The sequence below is a fragment of the Empidonax traillii genome, unplaced genomic scaffold (genome assembly GCF_003031625.1).
Source record: "Empidonax traillii isolate 1590-97213 ecotype Southwest subspecies unplaced genomic scaffold, ASM303162v1 scaffold293:size840699, whole genome shotgun sequence".
Classification (NCBI taxonomy): Eukaryota; Metazoa; Chordata; class Aves; order Passeriformes; family Tyrannidae; genus Empidonax; species Empidonax traillii.
The window spans coordinates 694,999-708,999 of NW_020955486.1; the positions used below are offsets into that span (position 1 = coordinate 694,999).

The 14,001-nt window shown below is 44.4% G+C and overlaps 1 protein-coding gene across 1 annotated transcript in view; it reads left to right on the forward strand.

Moving 5' to 3' along the window:
- The first annotated feature begins 19 nt into the window (after positions 1-19).
- The window catches only part of ZNF827 (zinc finger protein 827), a 110,440-nt gene continuing 96,458 nt past the window's right edge, over positions 20-14,001 (forward strand). The window contains exon 1 of the mRNA XM_027890641.1: positions 20-264. Within this exon, the coding sequence (XP_027746442.1) occupies positions 222-264 (43 nt within the window). The 5' untranslated portion in view covers positions 20-221. The remainder of the gene's footprint in view (positions 265-14,001) is intronic.

The window sequence follows — 14,001 nt, forward strand, 5'->3', positions numbered from 1 at the left end:
GGGAGAGGAAAAGAAAGAGAGAGAAGGGGGAGAGGGAGCCCTTCGCGGTGGCTCCGGGAAAACCGGCTTCAAGCCCCCTTTCCCCCGGCGAAGAGGGTAAAACCCGCCCCGGTTAGCAGCTCCCCTGGGGGCCCCGGCTTTGTGCCCGTCCGTGCCCCCCCCTCCCGGTCTTATTTGATCTCCCGTTAAACCAAGGAGGAGAATGTGAAAAAAGGGGGAAAATGCCCAGGAGGAAGCAGGAGCAGCCCAAGCGCCTCTCTTCACGTAAGTGCCCCCTCTTTTTGCCATTTTCTCCTTCCTCCTCTCCCCGTCTCCTTCCCCTCTGCAGCCGCCTCCGTCGTTTCGTGCATTAGTTTAGGGTTACAGAGGTGAAACTGACAAAGACACAGCCTGGGTTATTCCTCTTTTAGGTCTGAGCTAAGGCAGCCATGTTGGTGATGAACAGCCTTGTGCCCTTTTAATTTTTCCTCTCTCTCCTTTCCCCCCTTCTTTCTTCGCGTCTCTCGCCCTTTCCTCCCTCTCCCTCCCCTCGCCCGTGATTGTGCATTTGTGCTGAAGGTGGGGGGGCGGAAGGGGGGGCGGTGTGGGTTTCTCTTTGGGGCCGGGGGGGGGGGGGTCTGTTTTATTGGGGTGGGGAGGGGGGCTAAGCACCGGAGGGGAGGGCGGCGAGAGGAGAAGCGGCTGCTGGCGTCTTGTGCGGAACCAGCCGAGAGGTCCGTCCCCGGCTAAAGGTTGCGGCGGGGCTGGGCGGCCCGGGAGTGGGGGGCAGGCGGGCAGCGACTGCGGAGGGGGCCGGCGGGGGCACCCTCACCGACCCTGGGGCCACGCCGGAGGGGGCCGTGGCCGCCGCCGGCGGCGTGGGAGGGGGCGGCGGAGAGGCAGACCGTGGCAGGCGAGGTCCCTGCAGAGCAGGGAGAGGAGGCGGCGGCGGGCTCCGGGCTCCTCCTGGCCGCAGTGAAATGAAGGGTCAGGCGAGACTCAGGCTCCGGCGGCGCTGCCCCAGACGAGAGCAGCAGAGCACAGGGCTAAAGTGCATCCGATCCTCCGCCCGCGGGCACCCCCTGCGCTCACACACAGACACACACACACATCCCCTGGCACGGCTCATCCTGCCCTGCTCCCTCCCTCCCCCCTCCCTGCCTCTTTTCTCCCCTCTTTGCAAAACAGTTAACTTTTCTGCCGCTCGCTCTCCACTCTCTCCTCGTATTCAGCGCTCGGCAGCTATTGAGAGGGAGGCGGAGGGGAAGGGAAGAGACCTAAAAATACCCTGCCCCTGCGTGGCCCCAGGGCCGCTTTAAGGAGAGCGGGGAATGGATGGAGGGGTCATTTGTCTGTCCCCGGCACATCTGCTCGGAGCGTGCCTGCGGCCCCTCCGCGCCGTGCTCGGGGTAGGGCGAGGGCTGAACCGCCGGTGCCGGAGCCGGGCTCGGTCACCGGGAGTTCACCGGGGCGGCTCCTGCCCCTGCCCGCGGGGCGCCGCTGCGGGCGGAGCGCGTTGAGTCTCCCGCCCCGCTCTGCAGGCGGACGGGCCGGGGCAGCGCTCCCCGCGCCCTTCCAGTGCCGGGATAGGGGTGTCGGCGCCGGGGGGGGCGGCGGGCTGGGGGCGAGGGAGTGGGGGGGGGGCGGCACTTGCAGCCCCACAGATATTTGTCACTCCTTTTCCTTTCCTCCCGAGTCAAAAGGGCTTGAGCTGTGGTGGGCTTTGCCTGGTGGGGGGTTGATGTTTGGGTTTTTGGGCGGGGAGGTTATTCCCTCCTCTCCCCCCTCCCCATCCCTTCCTATTGCCGTTTGCCCCCGCGTAGCCCTTTGGCGGAGGAGCCGACCCGGTAACGCTGATTCCCCGCGCAGAGCGCGGCGGGGCTCGGCTCGGCTCGGGGGGGCAGCGGGAGAGCAGCGCCCGCTTCTGCAGCGCCCCGGCCCCGGCGCGGCGGGCAGGGGCCAAGCCCGGGCGCGCAGGGCCGTGCGCGGCCGTGGAGGGGCGGTGATGGGGCGCGGGGGGAGAAGGGGGGGGGGTGGAATCGACTCGCCAGGAGCCCTGCGGAGGCTCTCGGGGCGGGCGGAGGCGGCGGGGCCGCGCCGGGCTGGCGGCTGACCTTGCCCCCGCCCCGGCGCTGCCCTCCGCCCGCCCCTGGGGCTGACATCAAACCTGGGCTCCATCTTGGCTCGCCCGGGCGCGCCGCGGCCGAGGAGGCGGCGGCGGCGGAGGGGATTCAGATCGGCTCGGCCCCGGGGGCTCCGCTCGGCCCCACGGCCCCGGCCCCGCACTGCCCCCGCCGCCGGGTTGCGGCTGCGGCCGCCCGCGGCCCCGACCTCCTGACCGCCGCGCCGGGGAAAGCCACGAGTTTTTTTGGGCCGACGAACAATTGCCTTCATTGTGCGAATGGAGTTCGGCGTGTGTTACTATTTTTTTTTTTTTTTTAAATTACACGGCCTAATCTGTAGTTCTTTGGGATTAATTTTTTTTAGTTCAGTCCGCGGGAGGAGTTTGAGTGTTTGTTGCGGGTTTGTTTTTTTTTTTTTTTTTCCTGATGTGTGATACACACACATGCTGTATGCCCCACATTAACAGTACTTTTCAGTGGGATTTATTTAATTTAATTTCTTTTGAAACTGAATCAAAAAACTGTTATTTTCAATAATAATACTTCAAATCACTCAGAATAATAGTGTTCTATATTCAGCAAATGCCTTGGAATTCAGTATGCAGATGCTATAAATAGTGATTAGGGGTCTTTCTTTGGGTTTGGGGGGGGTTTATGATTTTTTGTGGTTTTTGGGTTTTTTTAGCAACACGTTGCTTTAAAGGGTGCTCAGTGTAAAACACATTTTTATTCCACAGTTTCGCAGGTTTTAGCAATACATTTCTTAGCGGGATGGTGTGTGTATTTCACCGTGAAGTAATAACGGTGGCAGAAGAACTGTAAAATGCACCACGTGCATCCCAAAAGAAGCTGGCTGGTGCTGTGCTCAACCTTCACTCTGCCCCACTGAGAGCATTGCTGTTGTGATTCCCTCCTGAGTTATGTTACAGGTTGCTGCTGGTGCGTGAATGGTCTCCAGTGATGTAGTGAACCTCCCTGTGATATTTTGGATTCTGTTGCGGTTGTTTGGGAAAATAAATAGACAGATGTTGATACACAGAATAACTTAACCAGTGTTATATTGTAACTGAGCAACTGTAACTTGGTCTGGCAAGTCCTTGTCGACTCTAGTGCAGCTTGAGCAGGAGGATGTGTTCTCAGGATTTCTAGGCCTTAATTAGTTTCTTATAAATTGTTATGTATTCTGAAATGCATCTGAGGAACACTGTCAGGCTGCTTGCACCGATAGTATGGAGCTGCTGCTGGTAGAGACCCTGTTTTTATACTTCTGTTCATTGACTGCATTGGGCAGCCCTCATGTAAATTTAGAGGTAGTTCTACATGAGAAGAATGCACTGCCAAAACACACACCATAGTGAAGAAGTCCTCTGTGCAAGGGTTTGCTAGAGCTGATGAGACTGCTGTGAGAGTTTGGTTCATTTTCAAGGGAGTTGCTGGATACTGACGTTTCAGTGTTTGAAGGAAGAGAAGGATTGATATAATTAGATGCAATAATAGTGTGTTTTGGTGGCATCTGCTTAAAAGGGCAGAGTTAAGGTTGAGCTTTCAGTCATTGGAGTTGTTTACAACATAATTTAGTTTGGAAGGGTCCTTTGGAGGTCGTCTGGCCTAGCCCCCTGCTCAAAGCAGAGTGAACCTCAGGGTTCAGTCAGATGGATGGGCCCTTTGAGACTTCAATATTTGCATGTATTGTAAGAGGAGTTTTCATGTGTAAAGAAGTCAGTTTTTGGGAACTGTTTAGCCACATATGCCAGCAGAATGTCCTCAATCACACTCTGGGAAAAACAAAGGAAAGTGCATCCTTCTTAATTTAAGATACAAAGGAATGAGGAAAGGACTTCAGGAGTTCCTGGATAGACAATGGCTCATTCATATCTGAACTAAATACTGCGGCAGTGTAGACTCAGTTTACAGTGACAGAGTTAGGTCTATAACTTACAAATTTGCCCAGTACATGTGTCCTATGATTATTTTTGGACGTGACTAACTTGGGCAAGTCAGTTCATTTTCACTGGAATGTTTAAAGAATTTTGCTCATTCCTATGTGTGTGTTGGAGATTTTTTTCCTCCCATTCAACCACTTCAGCACTTAGATACTTCTTTCTCATTTATTCAGTTAGCATAAGAGTATTTAAAAATACATGTATAAATACAACTTTACCCTGCTTTTATTCTCCTTGTTGCCTCGCTTTCCATTCTACTTCAGACTATTATTTTCTTTACTGAAAATTCCCAAAAGTCTATCTCCTTTGAACTGCTCCATGTGACTTGAAAGAGCTCAGCCTGAAAAGTAAAAGTTTTGGGAAGTCTTGAGGCACTCGAGTAAATGTTTAAGATCTAGATCACTACGTTGCCTTAAGTGTAGCAATCGATACTCCTTGGGGTTTGATTCTATCTGGGAGGCTTGTCAGCAGTGCAATTTGTGGATGAATGCCACAATTCCATTTATTCAAAGCTTGCCTTTGTTACGGAGTAGCAGATGCTACATTGCGAAGTTTGAACTCCTGCTAGTTTCTGAGGAATGCTTTTAATGTAGGACTAACTGCAGTGGAATTTTCTGTTGGATTTATTTTGTTCAAGAAGGAGATGTGGAATTGATACAATATTAGTTTCCATATCAAAAGCTAGATATCTGATAATAAGGGGGCATAACTCTTCTTACTGTCATGGTCAGGTACACTGTTAGGTGTTCCAGATACCCTGTTGAAGTGCTAGCTCTTTCTATACAGTAAAAAACCACTTGAACTCTGTGAAGCTTTTTATTATATTGGTTTTTTATTGCTCAATTATATCATCAGAGGACAAAGAAAATAGTCAAACAAGTAAATTAACAGTGATTTAGAGCTTCCTTCTTTTTTATTTCTTCAGTTTGCTTCATTTGATACTTTCTGATAGCAAGAGAGGAAGTGTTGGATAGGTTTTTCAAAAGACCTCCCAATGTCAGGAAAGCATTTACTCTCATTTAGCATTTAAGAGTTGCCTCCAAGACAAAATGCTTTTGCCAGGAACAGGAATCTTTCTCTTTTAAATGATTTTATTAGTACACATTGCATGTGTAAGGGGAAGTTTTTATTTATTCTTCTAACATATTTTGTTTAGTCTTCTAGCATATTTACTATTTTTAACCTCTTAACTACTGCAGGGATCATGATCTAGCACGTAGTTGACAAGAGACTCCATGTAGGGAAAATTATTATTATTAGTATGATTAGGTTAATAACACCTCTCAAATGAACAGCAGCCTTTTGGTGGATTGAGTAACATCTCCATTGTTCCATCTGAGGATACTGTTCTTATTTTGTCCCTGTTGTGCTAGTGAAGTTGTCACAGACTTCTCAGAAATACCTTCTCCCTTTATGGGGATGCTGTCTGACATGTAAAGTCTCTGCTCCTTAAGTTTGTTTGCTAATTTTCTTTTTGTTATGCAAACTAAGTCAGTCTTATAAGGCTCATTCAGTCATAAATGTCTACAGCAGATCAATGGTAGACTATGTCTTAGTGTTGTCGGATAGTACAAAATATAAATAACTAACACTGGAGTATAGATTAGACTACCAAAAAGTCAGTGTTGTGCACATTAAACTAGTTTAGTCTTCAGGTTCTTATGAATGAGAGAGAGGGTAGGGATGCCCAAGATTTAAAATGAAAGTGCAGACTTTTTAGTTGGCCAAACAGGAAAACCTGCAGATAGAGCAGTGGAATGGGAAATGTAAGAACATGCAGACAGAAAGAATTTTTACTTTTAAAATGGATGAAGAAGAGTATGACTTAGTCTTTGTAACAGAGCAATTGTTGTCTTTTTCATATGTAAGAAGGCAGGAGTAGGAGGAATTAAGTTTAGAAAAAAAAAAAAGAAGGAAGAAGAGGAGCCAGGAGGAGCTGGCTGTTCAAAGTGAAGTATTAGTAATTTCCTATAATTTAATCAGACCAGATCCCAGAGCAAGATAATGAGAGCATGACCTACAAAAGAGGACTTTTTGGAAGTTAAAAGGTTTTCTAACATGAAGCATCACAAGGCATGTGATTTGTCATGAAGCACTGTATAGAGGGCTCTTTCTTTCACATTGCAAAGAAATCATGATACAGACATGAGTTCAGATGGTTAGACAATGCTAATACGGGTTGTGCCTGGAATACTTTTAATGTTACAGCCGTTAAAGTGCTCCAGAGTCATGCTTGAAGCACGTATCTTCTCTGTAATATTTTGTCTTGCCTTCCAGTACACCATTTTTTGTTGCCTAGTTTGCCATTCATGGTACATGCTTTGTTTCATTTGGGTTTAAGCACACAAAACTTTTCAGGATGTATGGAGGCTAAAGTATCGTGTGCCTTACAAAAATAATAATATGCAGCTTATCTGGACTACAAAGTAGCCAGCAGTATATGACAGAATCCAGTTTTCCTGAGGGGTGAGGGGAAGTTCTCTTCCTCTCTCTTTCTGCTCCTCAAAGAAAAGTTTTGGTTTTGTTTTACTTTAAGTGTTCTTTCTCAAGAACAATAAATGCTATGGGGTGATATGGCCATGATGGATAATAAATTACATTGGGCTGAAGGAAAAAAAGAAACACCAAACAACTCTAAAAGGTGAATAGTATCCCTTTCTCCAAAGATTTTCTTTTTTAAATGTAGTTAAATAATGAAACTCATACTTGATCCATACTTCTTTTGAAAGGATGCATGCTGCAGGCAGCATTGATGGGTGCAACTGTACACTGCACTGTGGTTACTTTAATGAAGGATTCAGCAGCTGGTAACCCATAAGCTCTCAAGAGAGCTTGTCTTTTAGTTTTCCCTCTTCTCCAGACTAACTTAGGGTCACAATTGTGGTGGTGTTATGCTCCCAAAAACAATTTCTCTTTATCTCACGTATCTTCAGTAGCATTTCAGGCTGGTGTTCTCCTTGGTCTAGATGACAAATATTCTGAATGCTCAGCCTGAACTTGTCATCTTAGTAGTTAGCTCTATTCCTTAAAATTATTCCTGCTTTTCCAGGGGTTTCCTTGTTTGTGGTGTAATTATACTGAGTAGTAGAATTTAAGTTAATCCTAACAGTAAGACAAGCCTGTTACATTTTGCAGGTTAAGAATTCACACAAAGTCCAAGTTTGGGTAATTTGGAATTACAGAAGAGTTATGCCATTTGAGAAACATGCAGTAAAGGCAGAAAGACTGGGCTGCATAAACAGAAATTTTCCTTGTTCTTTTCAGTACTTTGGCAACAGGATCAGAAGTAGAGGGGAAAGAGTGAGTAGTGCTAATAGCACAGTAGATAGACCAGGAGAGAGAAGTTGGGAAATTTTTATGCAAAACCGATAATTTAGTTGCTGTTTAGAATAAATTACATTAAAAATTAAAGTGTTACCAAGTGGTAGAGGTCTTGTAATGAGTAGTATAATCAGCAGAAAATGAAATTAGGTTCCAAACATCTGCACTGTTTTGTTTCTTTTATTTGGGATGCTCTCACTGGGGTAGAAATAAAATTTTTGAAGCAACTCAAAGCCAAGCTACTGTCATCATCTCTTTGAATTCTGCATGGTTCTGTCTCTAGAGATTCCCTTCCTCGGGAAGGACTTCTAGCTCTTCTGGCCCTCATCTGGGATTTACTGCTTGGATGTGGTTTTCCTCTATGGCAGGGCTTTCTGTGCAGGTACAAAGAATTCTTCCCTGCGTGGTCCCAAGTTCTATCTGAAAGTTTCTCTAAGGGAGAAGATTTGGCACAAGCTTGCTTTAAAATTACAACTTCCTATTTTGAATGAATGTTTTGGACATATCCTGAATCTTAGTGCCTGTTAGATTTTGTAAGATTCTGTATCAGGGCGAGTAACTTTTAGAAAAATGCATTAAAACCACTGATGGTTTTAGTAAGTATTTAGCTTAATGAGTAATCCCCATGTGTGTCTTCCATAGACACAAATTCTTTGCAAGCTTCTAGACTTCACTTGACTTGTGTAGTCATACAAATAATTACTCATCTCGAAAATTAAAATACAAACACACACAACTAGCTGATCATTACCTAGAATGAAAAGTAAGGAACAGAGAGAGTGGCAGGCAAGTGTATTTAGATAGCAGGTGGTGGTGTAGCTGTTTGCTTGCTTTACTGAAGCATAGCCAGAATCTCTCTCTTTATAAACCACTGTGCCAAGTCTTAGACCTGGTAACTAATGACTGAGAACCCACTCCTTTATGTGTTTGGAGCTGAACTTCCTCTCATCTACCTCTGCACTTCTAGCACTTTGAGCCTGTGAAGAGCCCTTCTCAGGCACCAGTGTAATCATAACAGCCTAGAGCTGCTCTAATTTCTGTTGCCCCCAGGCTCTCACCCTGCTCCTTGTTCTGCAAAGGAAAGGCTGACATAATCCTTTTGTCAATTCTGCGCTGCCAAAGGGAGTTCTTTGCACGGTGAATAACTCTGCAGGGGGCTCTTCTGCCCACCTTGAGGTACTTGAACATTGCCCATAACGCCTAAATAGACTTCATCATAATTGTTTATATTGTCTTCCTGCACAGTGCTGTGCCACATTGAGATAACAAAGCAAGCTCTAAATAAGCTACCTTGTGTATGGGAGGCCGTTATCACAGCAGTCTACCCAGGTTAATTCAGCTCTACTACTTGTGGGTACGCTCAAGCTGGCTCAGGTATCACTACACAGCATTGCGTTATTTAGTAGAGACACGCTCTTGTGAGAATCAGAGTTGTTGTCTTTGAAGGCATTTATTGGCCTGCACCGAAAAAAAGGTGTTGGTAAAGCTCACAAAAGTTTCCAGCCGAGAAATGCACTTCGGAAAAATAGAATCAAATCCCACTGCAGTTGTCACACTTGTTTGTTTGTTCAGCAGAAAGAGCCAGGAATGGAATGGATGTGAGTGTGAAACTTCCAGTTCACTTCTAGCTATTCCTTTACATCTGAATTTCAGGTGGATTTTTGGGCAGAATGTCAAAACAGGCTGCTGCCATTTATACTGTGTCTGTGCCCTAAGTAGCCACAGCATTAGTTTTTTGTACCAGGTGCTTGGCACAGAATCCTAGATTTCTTTAAAATAAGATAAGATTTGAGGAATGTCCACTTCTTATTCAGTGCTTGCATGTTAATTATGTGACCTCTGACTTCCTGAGGTTGAAAGCTGAGGTAGTGCCTAAAACTGTGTGTCTAGAATTGAGGAGTGCCTGTTCCACATGGTCTGCTTCTATGTGTTCGCCTACTAGGAGTAGCATCCTAATCCTCTCTTATTTGGCTTCGCTTGTTAACCCCAAGCAATCCTCTCAGGGACACAGAAAGCAGCTGTTTTTGGTAGCAAACACAGCACGACAAAACAAACATTTCTTGAAGCTTCCCTTAGATACGTTACCATAATATCAGGCTTGTGGGAGGAATTAGAAACACAGAGAATATAATTTGCCATGTTTTAATCTGACTTCAGGAGGGAGGGAAAAAATTAAATTATAGGGAACAAGATTCCCATGACATGTACAGGAAGGAATAATTTCAGTATCCGAAACCTAAACCTTTTGTTTCTGAACTTGTTGGAAAGCTAATGAGCATCAGCACTCAGGCAGAATATAATGGTAAATGAGGAGCAATGTTATTTACTAAAAGTAGATCAGGAGAAGCTGCATACAGCAAAAGTAAAGAGAAACTAGTCAAAACCATAAGAGATCTTACATACCTGTAGGCAGGTACACTGGTCTGTTATTACCTGCTGTAGTTGAACATTGCCATACATACAGTTTGTGAGTTCCTCCCTTTGCTTTGTGACCTCTTGATAGGAGTTGTAAACACAATAGGGATAATTACAGGCACTGCAGCAGGTTGATCTGAGGCTTCCCATGTTTTGTTTTTGGGTTTTTTTGCCAGCTACATATTAAGGTGACAGGGATTTCTAGTTGATTTTATTTCTTTTAATTTATTGATCCCTGAAACAACTTTAATAAATGTGTTCTAAAGCAACAATTCCATATACTTTAAAAGTCCTTTCCTAAGAGTCAGTGTTTTGAGTGCTTACTGTGAGTTTTTCTCTTTCTGTATGTTAATAAAAGGGAAAGAAAGTTTACAGCATTTACTTTGACACTACCTTTCTGAGTTCACTGTTTAGAATGATTTAAGATGACCTCACTGAGTTCCACTTTAAATTATTTTTAAATTTGAACTTTATGTTTATTATCAGGAATGGGCCATCTTTGCAGCTTTCCTTTGATCTCCCTTGTTCTGTTAGGGTAATGCAAGTGTTACAGAAGTTGCCTTGGCCTTCCCAGACCAGGATTCTTATTGCATGGGAGTGGGGGATGTTTCTAGGAGAGAAATAATACTGTTGTTTCATACATCTTCATAGCACTGCAACTTAGAATAGACTATGAATCAGAGATGGAAAGAGTTAGAGATGAAGCCATGGCTGGAATGCATTCAGATCTAGTTATTGCTGGTTAACAGCAATTTCCAGCTGCTGTTGATAAGTCAGTCTCCAGGCTGAGTCTAGGTTAGAAAGCACAAGGGAGAGTCAGAGCTCATGCTGTGTTCCTCCTTTGCCAAATACTCACATGCCACACAGGAGAGAATGTGGCCCTACACATAAACTGAAGTGTTATTGATGATTATTGAATATGTAGCAGTAGTGATTCTTCCCAATCGAGTGGAATGAAATGCTTTTGTCAGAATGCCTCTGGGACTTTTGAGAAGGTGAGATGTCTTATTCATGCTCAGAGAAGGAAGTAATGAGCTAAGCAAAAAAGTCAAAGTAGGCATAGGTCAGAGTGTAGAACATCACATCATCTCATCAAGGTAGGCAAATACAACCAGTTCTCTGATAGTTTTTCAAGCTCTAATATGTCCTTTATATGAACAGCAGACAGCCAGACTCCTGCAGGAATAAAGAGACAGAGATGCTGTGTTCTTCTTCCTTCCTTAGAAGCTGCCTGGGTTAACTTTGTGCTAGGGAGGTGAAAACCTCCCTTTGGCCAGCAAGAATTTTTTTCATGCTATTTTGCTGGTGCTGTGAGCTGTATCTATGTTCAAATCCTTTTTGGGTCCAAGAGCTCTAGACTGCAATGACAGAGCTGTTGGGGTTATATGATGATTGTGGGGATGTCTGGAGTCTTGGCGTCATAATTTATAGACATGAGATCTCTGGCATTTTTAGTGCTTGTTTGTATGTTTTCCTTGTGGCTGAACAGGAAGTTTTCTCTAGAGAATCCTCATACCTATCGGCAGAGCTTCACACATAGCCTTTTTCAGCTTTAATTCTTGTGTAGTACTACTGCACTGGTAAAGAGTAGTTTCCTTTTTTGTCTTTTTCTTTGAAACCACTTGTGGTGTAATCATTGCTTTTATCACTGATAATTCTTCTCTTTTTCACCTTTTGCCAGTCAATATTTATGGTAATTTTTTTATATGAGCTGAAGAAGATTGGTGAGGAAAGGTAGGAAAGTGGAGAAATAGCCATTTTTCGTTTTGGTAATATCTGTATTTTATCAGTGTCGCTCCCTGAAGACTATTGGTGGTTTCAGAATGAGAAGTTATTTGGAACTGGTTCAAGAGAAGACACAGCAGGCCTTTAAGCACTGGAGAGAAGAGGAAAAGTGAAGGTTGCCATTTGTATTATCCTCAACACTGATGGCCTGGTTCAGGAAATTAGAGACAATAGTCATGGAGAAAGCAGCTCAGAAATACCATGTTCTTCACTAGGACTTCTGATTATTATTCCTTCAGCGGAATGTCTCCTGGAGTTATATTTTCTATGGCAGTAGTTAGAAAGTGCTCTCAAGGATTATCTTGTGCATGAGAGAGTCAAGGAGATATTGTTTCCTCCACCTTTGTTGGTTATGTATATTGCATAGAAGTACAAGCCAGGGATTCAACCTGCCGTCCCAGGCACATGTGACCCAACAGAAAAATAGTTTCAACCTAAAACAGAGCCTGTATTCTGATTAGGTCCTGTAGGAAAGATGCACTTAGCAGTTTCTCAGGGAAACTGAGGTAATAATTATTAGGTCATTTGAGCATCCGTAGAGCAGTTTTCCCTTGGGATGATGCTACAGGGGAAACAGAAGTAAGTGGGGAGAAAGTTGGAAAGCATGGTCCTTGAAATGACTAGATGTGTTCTGGTGCTGCTGCATATTTTTCCAGTGCTGCTGAAAACTTCTAATAGAGCTTTTCTCAAATATTGGAGCTACGCTAGGCTTGCATTAGTCTGCCTTTGTACAAACCTGGTGGGAGTTTACCACCTTTTAATTCCAAACTTTGACTGTGCCTCTGAAGAGATACAGGAAACCAGATCTATTGCATGGTCCATTGTATTTAATAACTTCTATGTGTAGAGGAAGAGGGATGATATATAATTGTACTTTAGGTTTCAGTATCTTTGTATATTTGTTATTTTCTCTTCTCCTGTTCTGGAAATCTCTTGCTCTTACCAGTGAGAGAGGAAGCATGGAAAGTGGAATTTTACCTGAGCTCACATGTGTCTACCTTGCCATAGATTTAGTATTCCGTTTTTAGCCCAGATCAGCTCACTGGCAAGGATGATGGCCTATGGTTTTTCCACACTCTCGTGCCACCTAGGAGCATTGGACTATTCTTTAGATTCCCACCAGGGACACTGAAGCAGCTCTGCCTTGAAGATAAAGTTAGTAACTGCAGGTCTTTAGTAGTATTTGCTTGTCTTACCTTCCTCTGATATATTAATGATTTCCTGTTTTATAGTGTGTAGGGAGCACATGGCTTGGGGAGGAAGGTGGTTTGGACCTCATAGAAGATGCTGAGAAGAGACTGGGAACCCTGTGTACATGCTCAGCCATGCAAGGAGTAGAGATGGAGAGACAGCAGGTGCTCTTGCTGTGGCGTTCTGGTGGGCTGAGGGAGCACCGAGGGTCATACACAGAGCAAGAGTAAATGTGGAGACAGCAGCCTCAAATAGTGACAGCAAGGGAGCTTTATTTTCTGGAGCTATCACTTTGCTGTTTAAAAACCTTTTTTTAAATAAGCCTGTTGTAGTCTTGTTTAGAGTAATTAACGATTTGTTAGTAATTTAAATAGTGGTTTTGGCAATATGCAGGTTGTCTTCTCACACGTACTGGTAATGTCAGTTTGAAAACATTTACACAAGAATAAAAGTCAAGGAAGCAGGTAATTGACTGATTTATCAACCTTAGCAGACAATTGTTTCTGATACATGATGGTGGCTATGGTAAATTTACTCTAGATTGCTTAAGGGCATGATCCTATATGGTGTGCACAAGACACAAGGGCAGCTCTTGGAAATGAATGGGTGAAGGAGCGGGTAATCTGCCAGTGTGGTTTTGGTGCCTTGATTAGCCTCTTGGTCAACGGTTGGAAAGTCGGGAATTGCTCTGCATAGCACAGCTCAGAACACAGGTGATTATGGCTTTGTCTTGGAGCTTTTAGATCAATTTTAATGTTTCAGGTAAAGTGAGAACTTCTTGTACACTTCTGGCCATTCCCAGGCCATAATGATAAATTATAGTTGTGATCAGTAAGTTATTTTAATTGCAAATTGTTTGTATGCAGCAAAGCGTGGCATGTTTGAATACTTTTCTCACTTTTTTTTTGCCAGCTGAATTGACACTTGCAGCTTCTCATCTGCTTCCTTTCCAACTGTAAGGGTGACTAAAAATCACATTGCTGTGATGACCCTGTCAGTTTTGAATGACTAACCACAATGAAATGAGTTGCACGTATTGAGGGTTAATCAGTGTTACAATAATCTATAGCATAGACTTCATTCTTGGCTGCTGTAAATTGTGCAGAATATCTGAGGATTTCTGTGCCTCTTTTTTTACTGTGGGGTTGTGACTGATGAGGCTTGCAGTGCATTTCAGTGAATGAAGATGTGTTTTGTTGCAGTAAAGAGTTGAGACAGCTATCACTGCAGCCAGTTCTGGGGAG